This window comes from Zophobas morio, unplaced genomic scaffold (genome assembly GCF_036711695.1).
Source record: "Zophobas morio isolate AGI-343-1 ecotype UQ-CSIRO unplaced genomic scaffold, CSIRO_AGI_Zmor_V1 ptg000012l, whole genome shotgun sequence".
Taxonomy (NCBI): domain Eukaryota; kingdom Metazoa; phylum Arthropoda; class Insecta; order Coleoptera; family Tenebrionidae; genus Zophobas; species Zophobas morio.
The window spans coordinates 3,243,751-3,256,514 of NW_026972117.1; the positions used below are offsets into that span (position 1 = coordinate 3,243,751).

The 12,764-nt window shown below is 33.7% G+C and overlaps 2 protein-coding genes across 2 annotated transcripts; both read right to left on the bottom strand.

Moving 5' to 3' along the window:
• Positions 1-422: 422 nt before the first annotated feature.
• LOC135127972 (104 kDa microneme/rhoptry antigen-like) lies at positions 423-1,265 on the bottom strand. The gene is made up of 3 exons (XM_064054690.1): positions 1,022-1,265; positions 731-873; positions 423-677 (listed from the first exon to the last, which is right to left on the bottom strand). The coding sequence occupies exons 1-3, from the start codon at positions 1,263-1,265 to the stop codon at positions 423-425; spliced, it is 642 nt and encodes a 213-aa protein (XP_063910760.1).
• A 689-nt stretch (positions 1,266-1,954) lies between these two features.
• On the bottom strand, positions 1,955-3,442 carry LOC135127973 (transcription initiation factor TFIID subunit 11-like). The gene is made up of 4 exons (XM_064054691.1): positions 3,430-3,442; positions 3,035-3,211; positions 2,357-2,731; positions 1,955-2,148 (listed from the first exon to the last, which is right to left on the bottom strand). Exons 1-4 carry the CDS (start codon positions 3,440-3,442, stop codon positions 1,955-1,957), a joined length of 759 nt encoding a protein of 252 aa, XP_063910761.1.
• Between the last annotated feature and the right edge of the window lie 9,322 nt (positions 3,443-12,764).

Below are 12,764 nucleotides of genomic sequence, written 5' to 3' on the forward strand. Positions count from 1 at the left end.
TTAAAATTCTTAAGTCTCTTTGGACTCTTAGCCTCTTTAGGCTGTTTAGGCCCTTTAAGCACCTTAGCCTGTTCAGGCATTTTTAGCTCTTTAGACTCTTTAAACTCTTTAGCCTCTTTAGAGTTTTTGGATCTTTGGGACTCCCTAGAGTTTTTAGACTCTTCAGATTTTGTCGGCTCTTTAGATAATGTAGGCTCTCTAGATTTTTTAGAAATTTTAGACTCTTTAGGCCCTTTAGACTCTTCAGACGCTTTGGGCTATTTAGGTTTTTTAGGTTTTTAAGTTCTTTGGATTCCTTAGGTTCCTTAGGCTTTTTAGACTCTTTAGATTGTGTAGCCTCTTTAGGTAATATAGGCTCTCCAAGCTCTTTATAATCTTTAAACTTTTTAAGCCCTTTAGACTCGTTAGTCTGTGTAGACCATTTAAACTCTTAAGGCTCTTTGGATTTTTAGCTTCTTTAGCTTCTTTAGGTTGTTTAGACTCTTTAAGCTTCTTGGGCTTTTTGGGCTCGTTTGCCTTTTTTGGCTTTTTAGACTCTTAGACTCTTTAGAAATTTTGGACTCTTTGGACTTTCTAGGCTCTTTAAACTCTGACGAATTTTTAGAACCAATAGATTCTGTAGACTCTATACTTTTTAGACTCGTTAAACTCTTTAGACCCTTTCGATCTTTTAGATCCTTTATAATCTTTAGAGTTTTTAAACCTTTTGGACTCCTTTGACTTTTTATACTCTCCATATTCTTAGGCTCTTTAGATAATGTAGGCTGTCTAGACTTTTTAGAATCTTTAGACTCTTTAGGTTTTCTGGTTTTTTAGGTTCTTTGTGTTCCTTAATTTCCTTAGGCTCTTTAGGTTCTTTAGGCTCTTTAGGCTCTTTAAATTTTTAGGCTCTTTAGGTTCCTTAGGGTTCTTAGACTTTTTAGATTCTTTAGACTCTTTAAACTCTTCAGACTTTTTAGAATTTTTAGACTCTAGGTTTTTTGTTTTTTTAGGTTCTTTGTGTTCCTTAATTTCCTTAGGCTCTTTAGGTTCTTTGGGCTGTTTAGGCTCTTTAAATTTTTAGGCTCTTTAGGTTCCTTAGGCTTCTTAGAATTTTTAGATTCTTTAGACTCTTTAAACTCTTCAGACTCTTTAGATTCTTTAGACTCTTTAGACTCTTTAGACTCTTTAGACTCTTTAGACTCTTTAGACTCTTTAGACTCTTTAGACTCTTTAGACTCTTTAGACTCTTTAGACTCTTTAGACTCTTTGGATTCTTTAGACATTTTGGATCCTTTAGAGTCATCCTTTAAATTCTGTAGGGTCTTTAGGTAATATAGGCTCTCGAGACTCTTTACAATCTTCAAAGTCTTTAGTCCCTTTAGACTCTTTAGGCTCTTTAGACCATTTAAACTCTTTGGATTCTTTAGCTTCTTTAGGCTGTTTAGGGGCTTTAAACTCTTTAAACTCTTTAGACTCTTTGAATTCTTTAGCCTCTATTTAGGTCTTTTAAGCTTCTGAGGCTGTTTAGACTCTTTTGGTTCTTTAGACTCTTTAAACTCTTCGGACTCTTTAGACTTTTTAGACTCTTTATAGTTTTTAGCTCTCTAGGACTCCTTTGACTTTTTGTACTCTTCAGATAATACATTTTTTAGGTTCTTTAGCTTCCTTAGGCTCCTTAAACTTTTAGATTCTTTAAACTCTTCAGACTTTTTAGAATTTTTAGACTCTAGGTTTTTTGTTTTTTTAGGTTCTTTGTGTTCCTTAATTTCCTTAGGCTCTTTAGGTTCTTTGGGCTGTTTAGGCTCTTTAAATTTTTAGGCTCTGTAGGTTCCTTAGGCTTCTTAGACTTTTTAGATTCTTTAGACTCTTTAAACTCTTCAGACTCTTTAGACTCTTTAGACTCTTTAGACTCTTTAGACTCTTTAGACTCTTAGACTCTTTGGACTCTTTAGACATTTTGGATCCTTTAGAGTCACCGTTTAAATTCTGTAGTTTCTTTAGGTAATATAGGCTCTCGAGACTCTTTACAATCTTCAAAGTCTTTAGTCCCTTTAGACTGTTTAGGCTCTTTAGACCATTTAAACTCTTTGGATTTTTTAGCTTCTTTAGGCTGTTTAGGCGCTTTAAACTCTTTAAACTCTTTAGACTCTTTGAATTCTTTAGCCTCTATTTAGGTCTTTTAAGCTTCTGAGGCTGTTTAGACTCTTTTGGTTCTTTAGACTCTTTAAACTCTTTGGAGTCTTTAGACTCTTCGGACTCTTTAGACTTTTTAGACTTTTTAGACTCTTTTTAGCTCTCTAGGACTCCTTTGACTTTTTGTACTCTTCAGATAATACATTTTTTAGGTTCTTTAGGTTCCTTAGGCTCCTTAAACTTTTAGATTCTTTAGACTCTTTAGACTCTTTAGATCCTTTGGATCCTTTAGAGTCACTCTTCAGATTCTGTAGGGTCTTTAGGTAATATAGACTCTCGAGACTCTTTACAATCTTTAAAGTCTTTAGTCTTTTTGGACTCTTTAGGCTCTTTAGACCATTTAAACTCTTAAGACCCTTTGGATTCTTTAGCTTCTTTAGGGTGTTTAGGCGCTTTAAACTCTTTAAACTCTTTAGACTCTTTGAATTCTTTAGCCTCTGTTTAGGCCTTTTAAGCTCCTGAGGCTGTTTAGGCTCTTTTGGTTCTTTAGACTCTTTAAACCCTTTGGAGTCTTTAGAGTCTTTAGACTCTTTAGACTCTTTAGACTCTTTAGACTCTTTAGACTCTTTAGACTCTTTAGACTCTTTAGACTCTTTAGACTCTTTAGACTCTTTAGACTCTTTAGACTCTTTAGACCCTTTGGACTCTTTAGACTCTCTAGATTGTGTAGGCTCTTTGGGTAATATAGGCTTTCCAGGCTCTTTACAATCTTTAAACTTTTTAAGGCCTTTAGACTCTTTAGGTTCTGTAGACCAGTTAAACTCTTAAGCTTCTTTGGATTTTTTAGCCTTTTTAAGCTGTTTAGACCCTTTAAGCTCCTTAGGCTGTTTAGGCTCTTTTTCCTCTTTTGCCTAAAGACTTTTAGACTCTTTAAACTCTTTAGACTCTCTAGACTCTTTAAACTCTTTAGGCTCTTTAGATTCTTTCGATTTTTTGGACTTTGGACTTTCTAGGCTCTTTAGACTCTTTAGGTCGTATAAACTCTTTAAATTTTCTGGACCATTTTGACTCTTTAATCTCTTTACATACTTCAGACCTTCGTTTTTTTACACGTCTTAGATTCTTTGGACTCTAGATTATTTAAATTCTCTAAACTTTTTGGGTCTTCTAGAATTTTTGACACTCCATATTTTGTAGAATTTCTGTACTCCTTACAATTTCTTAGTTTTCTGAAATCTCTACATATCTTTGAATTTTTTGAAGCTCTATATATTTTAGACTTTTTAGGAACTCTAGATTCTCTAAACTGTTAACATTCTCCAGGCATTTTACACTCTTTGAACTTTTTACACCCACTAGTTTAAGCTTTCTCTAGATTTGTATGCTTTTTTGATTCGTCAAATTTTCTAGATTATATAGACTCCTTAGATTTTATAAATTTTTTAAACCCTGTAGAATTTCTACACTTTCTAAACTCTTTAGATTCACTGTCCTCCAACTTCTCCAAAACCTCTAGACTCTACACCCTTTTTAGATTCTGTAGTTTTTCAGGACTCTAAGGTTTCTCGACACTCTTAAAGCTCTAAGTTCCTGAATACTTTAAACTCTAGATTGCACAGATACTCTAGACTTTACTCTACATTTTGAACATTTGAAGAGTTTGGATGGATAATCTACAAAATCTAGAGAATCTATATGACCTAGAAAATTTGGTGAGCTTACACTGGCTAGGAAGTTCAAAAAGTAACGAAAGTCTAGACAATTTTAGAATCTAGAGGATCTACAGAGTACAGAGAATCTAACTAGTCTAGAGATCGTAGAGGCGCTAGAAAATGGAGATTCTAAATAATCCAGAAAGTTTAGAGCTAGAAAGCATTCGGAGTAGAGATAATCTAGACAGCTTAAAATTTAGGGAATCTACAAAATATAGAGGTCCTCCAAATTAAAGAGAATTTATGATATTTAGTCTAGAAAAAGTAAATAATGTAGAGAATTTGGTGAACCTACATGGTCTAGAACTCCAAGAAAGTAAAAAATGTGGAAAAAAACCCGAGTCTAGAGACTTTGAAGCTGTAAAAGTGTAGTGATTTTAGGGCATCTACAGAGTGTTGAGGACTTCCAGATTAAAGAGAATCTAGAGCCTTAAGAATCTACACCTTTCCAGTACAGATACTTTAAACGTCTAGAATTTCCGGAGAATTTAAAGAACTTATAGGGTTTAAACAACTTTGGTAATGTAGTAACTCTAGAGTCTTCAGAATTTGGAAAATCTAACGAGTCACCAAAGATTTTTAATTTACATTTATTTTTTTATTATTATTAAAGTAATCAAATCCGGCAAAATTTCCATTTTTCAGCGATAGTAAACTCATAAGAGCGACCACGATCACATCCAAAAATTAAAAAAAATTAAAACAATGAACTTCGATGACACGTGCACACCTATAGTCCCCCACGTATATCCAGTGCCATATAATGCCAACGTAAATTAAATTCCACCGTACGTAAACTAACATCTGGCACTTTCCCAATTAAAAGCGTAACAAACTCCCAAAGATAATTCATTTTGAGCCACGTTGTAAAACAATCAGTAATGGTAATGAGAAAATTATCAAACCAACGCATCAATAGCGTCGGTGTCGAAACCGATTTCCCAACAACTAATAAATCATTGGAAATAATTACCGAAGAACACTTAGTCTCAAATTTCTTCGCCACGATTCCGCGCCACCCACGCCAGCCCCATACGGAATTCTGCACAAATTCCTTAACTCGTCAAAACCGCCAAAAATTGACCAAATTCCCCCGAGTTGTTCGATCCAATATCCAATGTGTCAATTAAAGAAAAAATACTACCGGCCATTATCTCTCCCATGTAAACCCGTAATTACTCTCGACGCTAAATTAAGATGTCTTACAACTCAACACATGTTCGACTAGACAAAGCCGGCCCTGTCGGAAGTGATAATAATCACGATGAAACACAGATCGCATGTGTCAACTTCACTCTTCGTCCTTTGTCTTCGATGCAAAATACCCATTTCGTTTTGCTCGCCTTCGCTGGCACACTCCCAAATAGATTCACTCTCCGTGCTATCGCGCCAAATGGACTCTATCGCGGGACAAGCGTAATTATATTTTTTGTGGTGGCGGCGTATTAATTATCCGCCTACGTGACGAAGCAAGAAGTTGCTATTTACCGATGACAGTGCAAACGCCTGCCTCCGATATTGGCACATGGATAAAAAAGACTCGGAGGAGAATTTTGACGGAGACGGTGCGTGAATCATCAGTTTGAGGCGAGAGTGGAGTGAACCGATATGTATATGAATTTTGTGCTTGAAGACACTTAAGTCTCAGTCAGTTTTCGTTCCAGGATAGGCAACCAGTATTACTCGAAGCTGGCAGTTGCAATGGGGTGAAAGCTCATCTCAGCGTATCTGAAATATAAAGTTCGGAAGGCAGTTATTACAAAAGAATATAATAAAATTTTAGCGGTTCGAGCTTTTCAGAAAACGAGTAAATTTTAAATGTTGTTGTTGTCGAAATTCTTCAAGTTTTCAACGTCCTAAACGTTCACGAAAGTCTCAAAGTTTTTAAAGTTCTTAAAATTGTTAAAGTTTTCAAATTCATGGAAGTTCTCGAAATATTCGAAATTCTCACATTTCTCAATATTTTTAAGTTCTTAAAGATTTTTTTAAAACTTTCAGAGTTTTTAAAGTGTTTGAAGTTTAAAGTTTTGGGTCCCGAAATTCTCCTGAAATTCTCAGTTCACAGATATCTAAAATTACTTAGAGTTCTTAAACACATTTGTAAAGTTGTAAAGTTTTATAGTTTTCAAAGATTTTTGGAATTTTTAAAGTGATCAAAGTTTTCAAAATTCACAAAGCTTTCGAATTTCTAGAAATTTTTCTGGAAGTTCTTAACGCTTTCAAAGTTTACAAAAATCTTCAAATTTTTAAAGCTCTTAAAGTTCTGGGAGACCACAAAGTGCTTATATTTTAAAATTATCAAAGTTATCGAAATCTTTGAATTATTCTCAACGTTCTCAAAGTTCTCTAAGTTCTCGAGGTTTTCGAAGTTCTCAATGTTTTAAAAGTTCCTAAAAATTTTAAGGTTCAAATCGTTTTTAAGGTTCTCAAAGTTCACAGATATCTGAAAAGTTTTAAAGCTCTTAAAGATTTTAACACTTTTAAATTTGTAAAGTTTTGAAATTCTTTAAGTCTCAAAATTCTCAAAGCTGTTTCCGAAGTTTTCAAAGTTCACAAAAATCTCAAAATTTTTGTAGTCTTGAAGGTGCTTAAAGTTTCTCATATTTTATGAAATGATCAAAGTTTCAAGTTTATCAAGGTTCTTGAAATTTTCGCGGTTATCGAAGTCTCTGAAGTTTTCGAAGTTTCCAAAATTGTCAAAATTCTCAATTTTTTTGAAAATTCTTAAAGTTCTTAAATATTTTAAAGTTAAAGTCGTTTTTAAAGTTCTCAAAATTCTTAAAGTTTTTAAAATATTTGAAATGTTGAAGTTAAAGGTGTCAAAATTCTCAAAGCTCACAAAAATCGCAGTTTTTTAAATTCTGAAAGTCCTGAAAGTGCTTAAAGTTTTTCATTTTTCATGAATTTGATCATATATTTTAAAATTATCAAAGTTCTCAAAATCTTTAAAACCCTTGAAGTTCTCAAAGTTCTCTAAATTCTATTTCTAATTCTATTTTAAAGTTGTTAAAATTCTTAAACCTCCGAAAGGTCTTAAAATTCTTAAAGCTTTTAAAGTTCAAGCCGCTTTTAATATTCTCAAAATTCTTAAAGTTCTTAAATTTCTCAAAATTCTCAAAGTTTTCGACGTCCTCAAAGTCCACAAAAGTTCCAAACTTTTCGGAATCTTCGAAATTCTTGAAGGTTCCGAACTTCCCAAAATTCTCAAAGTTCTCAATATTTTTAAAATACTTGAAGATGTTTTCAAAGCTCTCAAAGTTCTTAGTGTTTAAATATTTGAAGTTCTCATGGTTCTCGAAATTTCCAACGTTCTTGAAGTTCTCAAAGTTCACAGATATCCGAAATTTCCTCAAGTTCTTAAAAATTAAACACATTTTTAAAGCCGTAAAGTTTTAAAATTGCCAAAGGTTTCGAAATTTTTTAAAGTTTTTGAAATTTTTAAAGTGATTAAGGTTTTCAAAATTCTCAAAGCTTTCGAAATCATAGAAATTTTTCTCAAAGTTCTTGACGTCCTCGAAGTTTACAAAAATCTTCAAAAATTTTTAAAGCTCTTGAAGTTCAAAATGACCTTAAAGTGGTTAAAGTTTTTCATATTTTTGAAATGATCATTTTTTTCAACTTTATCAAAGTTCAGGAAATTTTTGAAATTCTCAACCTTCTCAAAGTTCTCGAAGTTTTCAAAATTTTCAAAGTTGTCTTAAAGTTCTTAAAAATTTTAAAGTTCAAATCGTTTTTAAATTTCTCAAAACTCGAAGTTAAAGCTTTCAAAATTCTCGAAAAGTTTTCGAAGTTCTCAAAGTTCACAGATATCTGAAAGTTTTAAAGTTCTTAAAAATTTTAACACTTAAAGTTTTGAAGTTCTCAAAGGTATCACAATTCTCCGAGTTTTTGAAATTCTTGAAGTCTCAAAATTCTCAAAGCTTTCGTAAAGTCGAAATTTTCGAAGTTCTCAAGGTTGTGACAGATTCAATGGAGAATAAAGGACGAAAAGGGCGAAAGTACGAAAAAGAACGAAAAGGAAGAAGAGGACAAAAAAGGACGAAAAGGAGGAAAAAGGACGAAAAGAACGAAAAGGACGAAAAGGACGAAAAGGACGAAAAAGGACGAAAGGGACGAAAAAGTACGAAAAGGACCAAAAGGTCGAAAAAGAGGAAAAAGGACGAAAGGGACAAAAAAAGGACGAAAAGGACGAAAAAAGACGGAAAGTAGGAAAAAGAACGAAACAGGACGAAAAAGGAGGAAAAGGAGGAAAAAGGACGAAAAGGAGGAAAAAGGAAGAAAAGGACGAAAAAGGACGAAAGGGACAAAAAAGGACGAAAAGAACGAAAATGGATAAATAGGACGTAAAGCTATGAAGAGGACGAAAAAGGACGACAAAGACAAAAAAGGACGAAAAGGACCAAAAAGGGACGAAAAGGACGAAAAAGGACGAAAAAGGAAGTAAAGGACGTAAAGGACGAAAAAGAACGAAGAGGACGACAAAGGACGAAAAAGGACGAAAACGACGAAAGAGGACGAAAAGGACGAGATGGACGGACGAAGAAAGACGAAAAGGACGAAAAGGACGAAAAGGATTAAAAACTACGAAGAGGACGAAAAAGGACGAAAAAAGACGAAAAGGACGAAAAACTACGAAGATGACGAAAAAGGACGACAAGGACGAAAAGGACGAAAAGGAAGAAAAAGGACTAAAAGGACGAAGAAGGACGAAAAACTACGAAAAGGAGGAAAAAGGACGAAAAGGGCGGAAAAGAACGAAACAGGACGAAAAGGACGAAAAAGACCAAAAAGGACAAATAAGCACGAAAAGGACGAAAAACGACGAAAAATGACGAGAAAGAGGAAAAAGGACGGAAAGGAGGAAAAAGGACAAAACAGGACTAAACAGGACGAAAAGAACGAAAAGGACGAAAAGGACGAAAAAGGACGAAAAAAAGGAAAAAGGACGAATAGGACGAAACGGACGAAAAAAGACGAAAAGGAGGAAAAACGACGCAAAGAACGAAAAAGGACAAAAATCTCACAGTTATTAAGGCTTTTAAAGTCCTTAAAGTCTTGAAAGTGCTTAAAGTTTTTCACATTTCAAGAATTTGATCCTAGATTTCAAAACTATCAAAGTTTTCAAAATCTTTAAAATACTCGAGGTCCTCGCACTTTTTGAAGTTCTCTAAGTTTTCAAAAATTCTCAATGTTCTTAATGTTTTTAAAGTTGTTAAAGTTCTTAAAATTCCTACAGCTCTAAAAATTCTTAAAGTTTTTAAAGTTCAAGTCGCTTTTAATGCTCTCAAAATTCTCAAAGTTCTTAAAGTTCTTAAATTTTTTGAAAAAATGTAGTCAAAGTTCTCAAAAAGTTTTCGAAGTTCTCGAATTTCTAGGTTTCTAGGTTTTTGAAATTCTCAAAGATTTTAACGTTCTTTAAATCGTTTTTAAAGTTCTCAAGAGTCTAAAATTCTCAGTTTTCTAAATTCTCGAAGTTTTCAACACCCTCAAAGTTCACAAAAGTCTCAAAGTTTTTAAAGTTCTTAAAATTATTGAAGTTTTCAAATTTATAAAAGTTCTCGAAATCTTCGAAATTCTTGAGGTTCTCGAAGTTCTTGAAGTTCTTAAATTTCCTACAAATCTCAAAGTTCTCATATTTTTGAAGTTCTTAAAAATGTTTTTAAAACTCTCAAAGTCCTTAAAGTGTTTAAATATTTGTAGTTCTCATGGGATTCGAAATTCTCAATGGTCGCAAAGTTCTTAAAGTTCACAGATATCTGAAATTCCCTAAAGTCTTAAACATATTTTTAAAGTCGTAAAATTTTAAAGTTTCAAAGGTTTCCAAATTTTTTGAAGTTGTTTTTTAACTTTTTTAAAGTGATCAAGATTTTCAAAATTATCAGAGCTTTCTAAATCCTAGAAATTTTTCTCGAAGTTCTTGCCGTTCTCCAAGTTTACAAAAATCTTCAAATTTTTGAAGCTCTTAAAGTTCTATTTTTGAAACGATTACAAAATTATCAAAGTTCTCGAGGTTCTCAAACTTTTTAAAATGCTTGTTTTCCATGTTCCAAAGTTCTTAAAAAATTTAAAGTTTTAATCGTTTTTAAGTTTTCAAAGTTCTTACAGTTTTTGAAATGTTGAAGTCAAAGGTGTCAAAAACTTGAAGTTCTCAAAGTTCACAGACATCTGAAAGTTTTTAAAGTTCTTAAAGATTCTGACACTTTTGAAGTCGTAAAGTTGTGAAGTTTTCAAGAGTATCAAAATTCTCGAAGTTTTTGAAATTCTTAAAGTCTCAAAATTCTTAAAGTTTTTGAAGTTTTTGACGTTGTTAACGTTATTGAAATTTTTGAAATGACAAAGTTCTCAAAATTCGCAAAGCTTCGAAATCCTTTGATCATAGATTTCAAAATTATCAAAGTTCTCAAAATCTTCGAAATTTTTGACATTTTCAAATTTCTCTAAATTCTCAAGGTCCTCGAACTTTTTGGGGTTCTCTAAGTTTTCAAAATTTTCAAAGTTTTTAAACTTTTTAACGTTGTTAAATTTCTTAAAGTTCCTAAAACTCTTAAATTCTTAAAGCAATTTCTCAAATTCTTACTTTTGTTTTATAGTTTAGTTTATATATTTAGTTTTTTTTTTTAATTTTTACCAACCAAAATTTTATAATATTGAAAACACTAAACATTGCAATAAAAAATTGTAAAATCAAAAAATTAATTGACCTATAGTGATTCTTGTTTTCAAATTTAATCTCCTTTTATGTTCGATAAATCTGAATTTCTATAACCACAAACCTCAGACGACTTAATCACTCGAAAATCGAACCAAGTTACAACGTGTTTCGCTATTTCTCGTCCCCTTTTCGTCATTAATGAAGATGTCGGACAACAAAGCAACACTAAAAATTCAAATTTTACCTTTTCTTGTCAATTTCGCTGTCTCCATCGAATTAAGTTGCCGTTGCAGCAACCCATCTCGTACGTCTCGTTTATACGAAACTTTATGTTCATGTAAATTTTTAGTAGACCTTTTCACTATTCGGAATTTGGTAACAATGTGTTAAAATATGTCTAGTTGCTCGTTTTCCATTTTTACGATTCCCATAAAATCATTGGCGGAGTTGTTTTATGGCCAACATAACGGGCGAAATTATTTTATTGTTATAAAATATCGGTAAGTAAGCCCCGTTTTGCTCTTCATATTAGGTATTTTATACTTTCCCATTTATTGTTTTCTTTCTCCGCGGCGTTATTTATTATCTATAAAGTTGCAATATTTTCGGGATTGGAGTTTTATGTGTTTGGCTTACACATTTTGGTAGAGATTGATGTTCGGTTGTTCTAACGCACGTCACGCGATTGTCTAAGACTAAATACACATTGTTGCGAGGACAATGCGGTGCCCGGCGTCCCTCCTACACCTGTTTTAGTGCCCATTCTATTCATTAGGAGCGAGCGCGCTCTGGCTCTATCTGTCGGGTTAAATGACATTCCACGCGTATAAAAGACTCCTAATTATGTAACAACGTCCGTAGAAAAAATATTGTTAGTCGCTTGTCACGCTCCTTTATCTCCGCTCCTCTCTGAAATATGGAAAGAGCTCGATTCGAATAAAGAACGCCTTATCTCCCATCTTAAAATTGAAACCTATTGCCTACATATCCGTAAAATACAAGCAGCAAAATCCTGCAGTGAAAAAACCAACAAACACTAATAAACCTAACGACCTTGTTTGTATCCAACAGCGTTGAAAGTCGCCGCTATAAATCACCTCGGAGGCTGCTACCAAGCAATTCTAAGCATAATGTCATCTTCTCCGCTAATTCTTTTTATTAAAAATCTGCTTAATCCGCCCAGATACGTATGACTAATTTTATTACTTAATTTTTCATTATCATCAATCATGCGCTGGGAGCTGGAAACGAAATTAATTTTCCACAGTAGATGGAAGATAAGTGATCTATCAAAAACCAGCCACCATTTAGAGCCGAGAAGTTCGAAGAAGCGGCAGGGGCGGAGGCGGGGGGCGACCGACACCGTGAAATTCCAAAAGAATTTTGGAAAAGGAAAAATTCTAATTCTAAAATAATTTTTCACTAGAGATAAATGTCGAGGTAAAACGATTTCATAATGTCTGCAATATTGTAACTATAGAAACATGATTAGAATGATGATTGTCTATTCCACTAACAACCGGTTTAGGTGGCAACAGATTTGCGAACAAGTCCAGTTTCTCCGATAAATTATGGAAGTTAATTCTGCAAAGTTTATGTTCCCGCATTTTGAATAGTCGTTACTTGGCAAACTTTTGTCGTGACGTAATGCGCGGTTTTTGGAGGGGGTATACACCTAAATTAGCGACTAATTTGCGTCCGAAGCGTCAGTTGTGGCAGCAACCAACCAACCACTCAACCAGCAAGCAGTTATAAATTTTTCCGTTCGCTGAATCACTCTCGAATGACTTTATGACCATTTAAAATAAATAATAAACCTGTCATCGCCCCATGTCGATGCAGACCTCAATTTAAATCTCCGCCTCGGTCGCTTGACAAATTTTTATTTGCGCTAGTAAAGCGTCGGTTTTATTGTGCGCCGGCTTTTAACACATGTCAAACTGTATCTGTCCGTGCATTAAGAACGTGTTTAATCAATGAATCAATGTCCATTTGGAGCAATTATCGTCTCCCGAACATTAAATCTAGTCAATGCTGTTTGGTTAAGTTATCGAGCACACTCGAATCCGAAGGCTTACAATGTCCGCGGTTGCTCAATTAGCTCTCAATTGAGTTTCTTAAAAAACGCGTTTGTGTTTACGTAAGAGCGTGGCGACCATGCAAGGACGTTTTAATACCACACCTGTATTTATTTGTTATTTTTATCTGGCACTGTCTCAGAGTAAATTCCAGTTCATTGTTTGTTATGCAAATGCGGTTGTGGTCGGAGTCGATACCGCAGATTA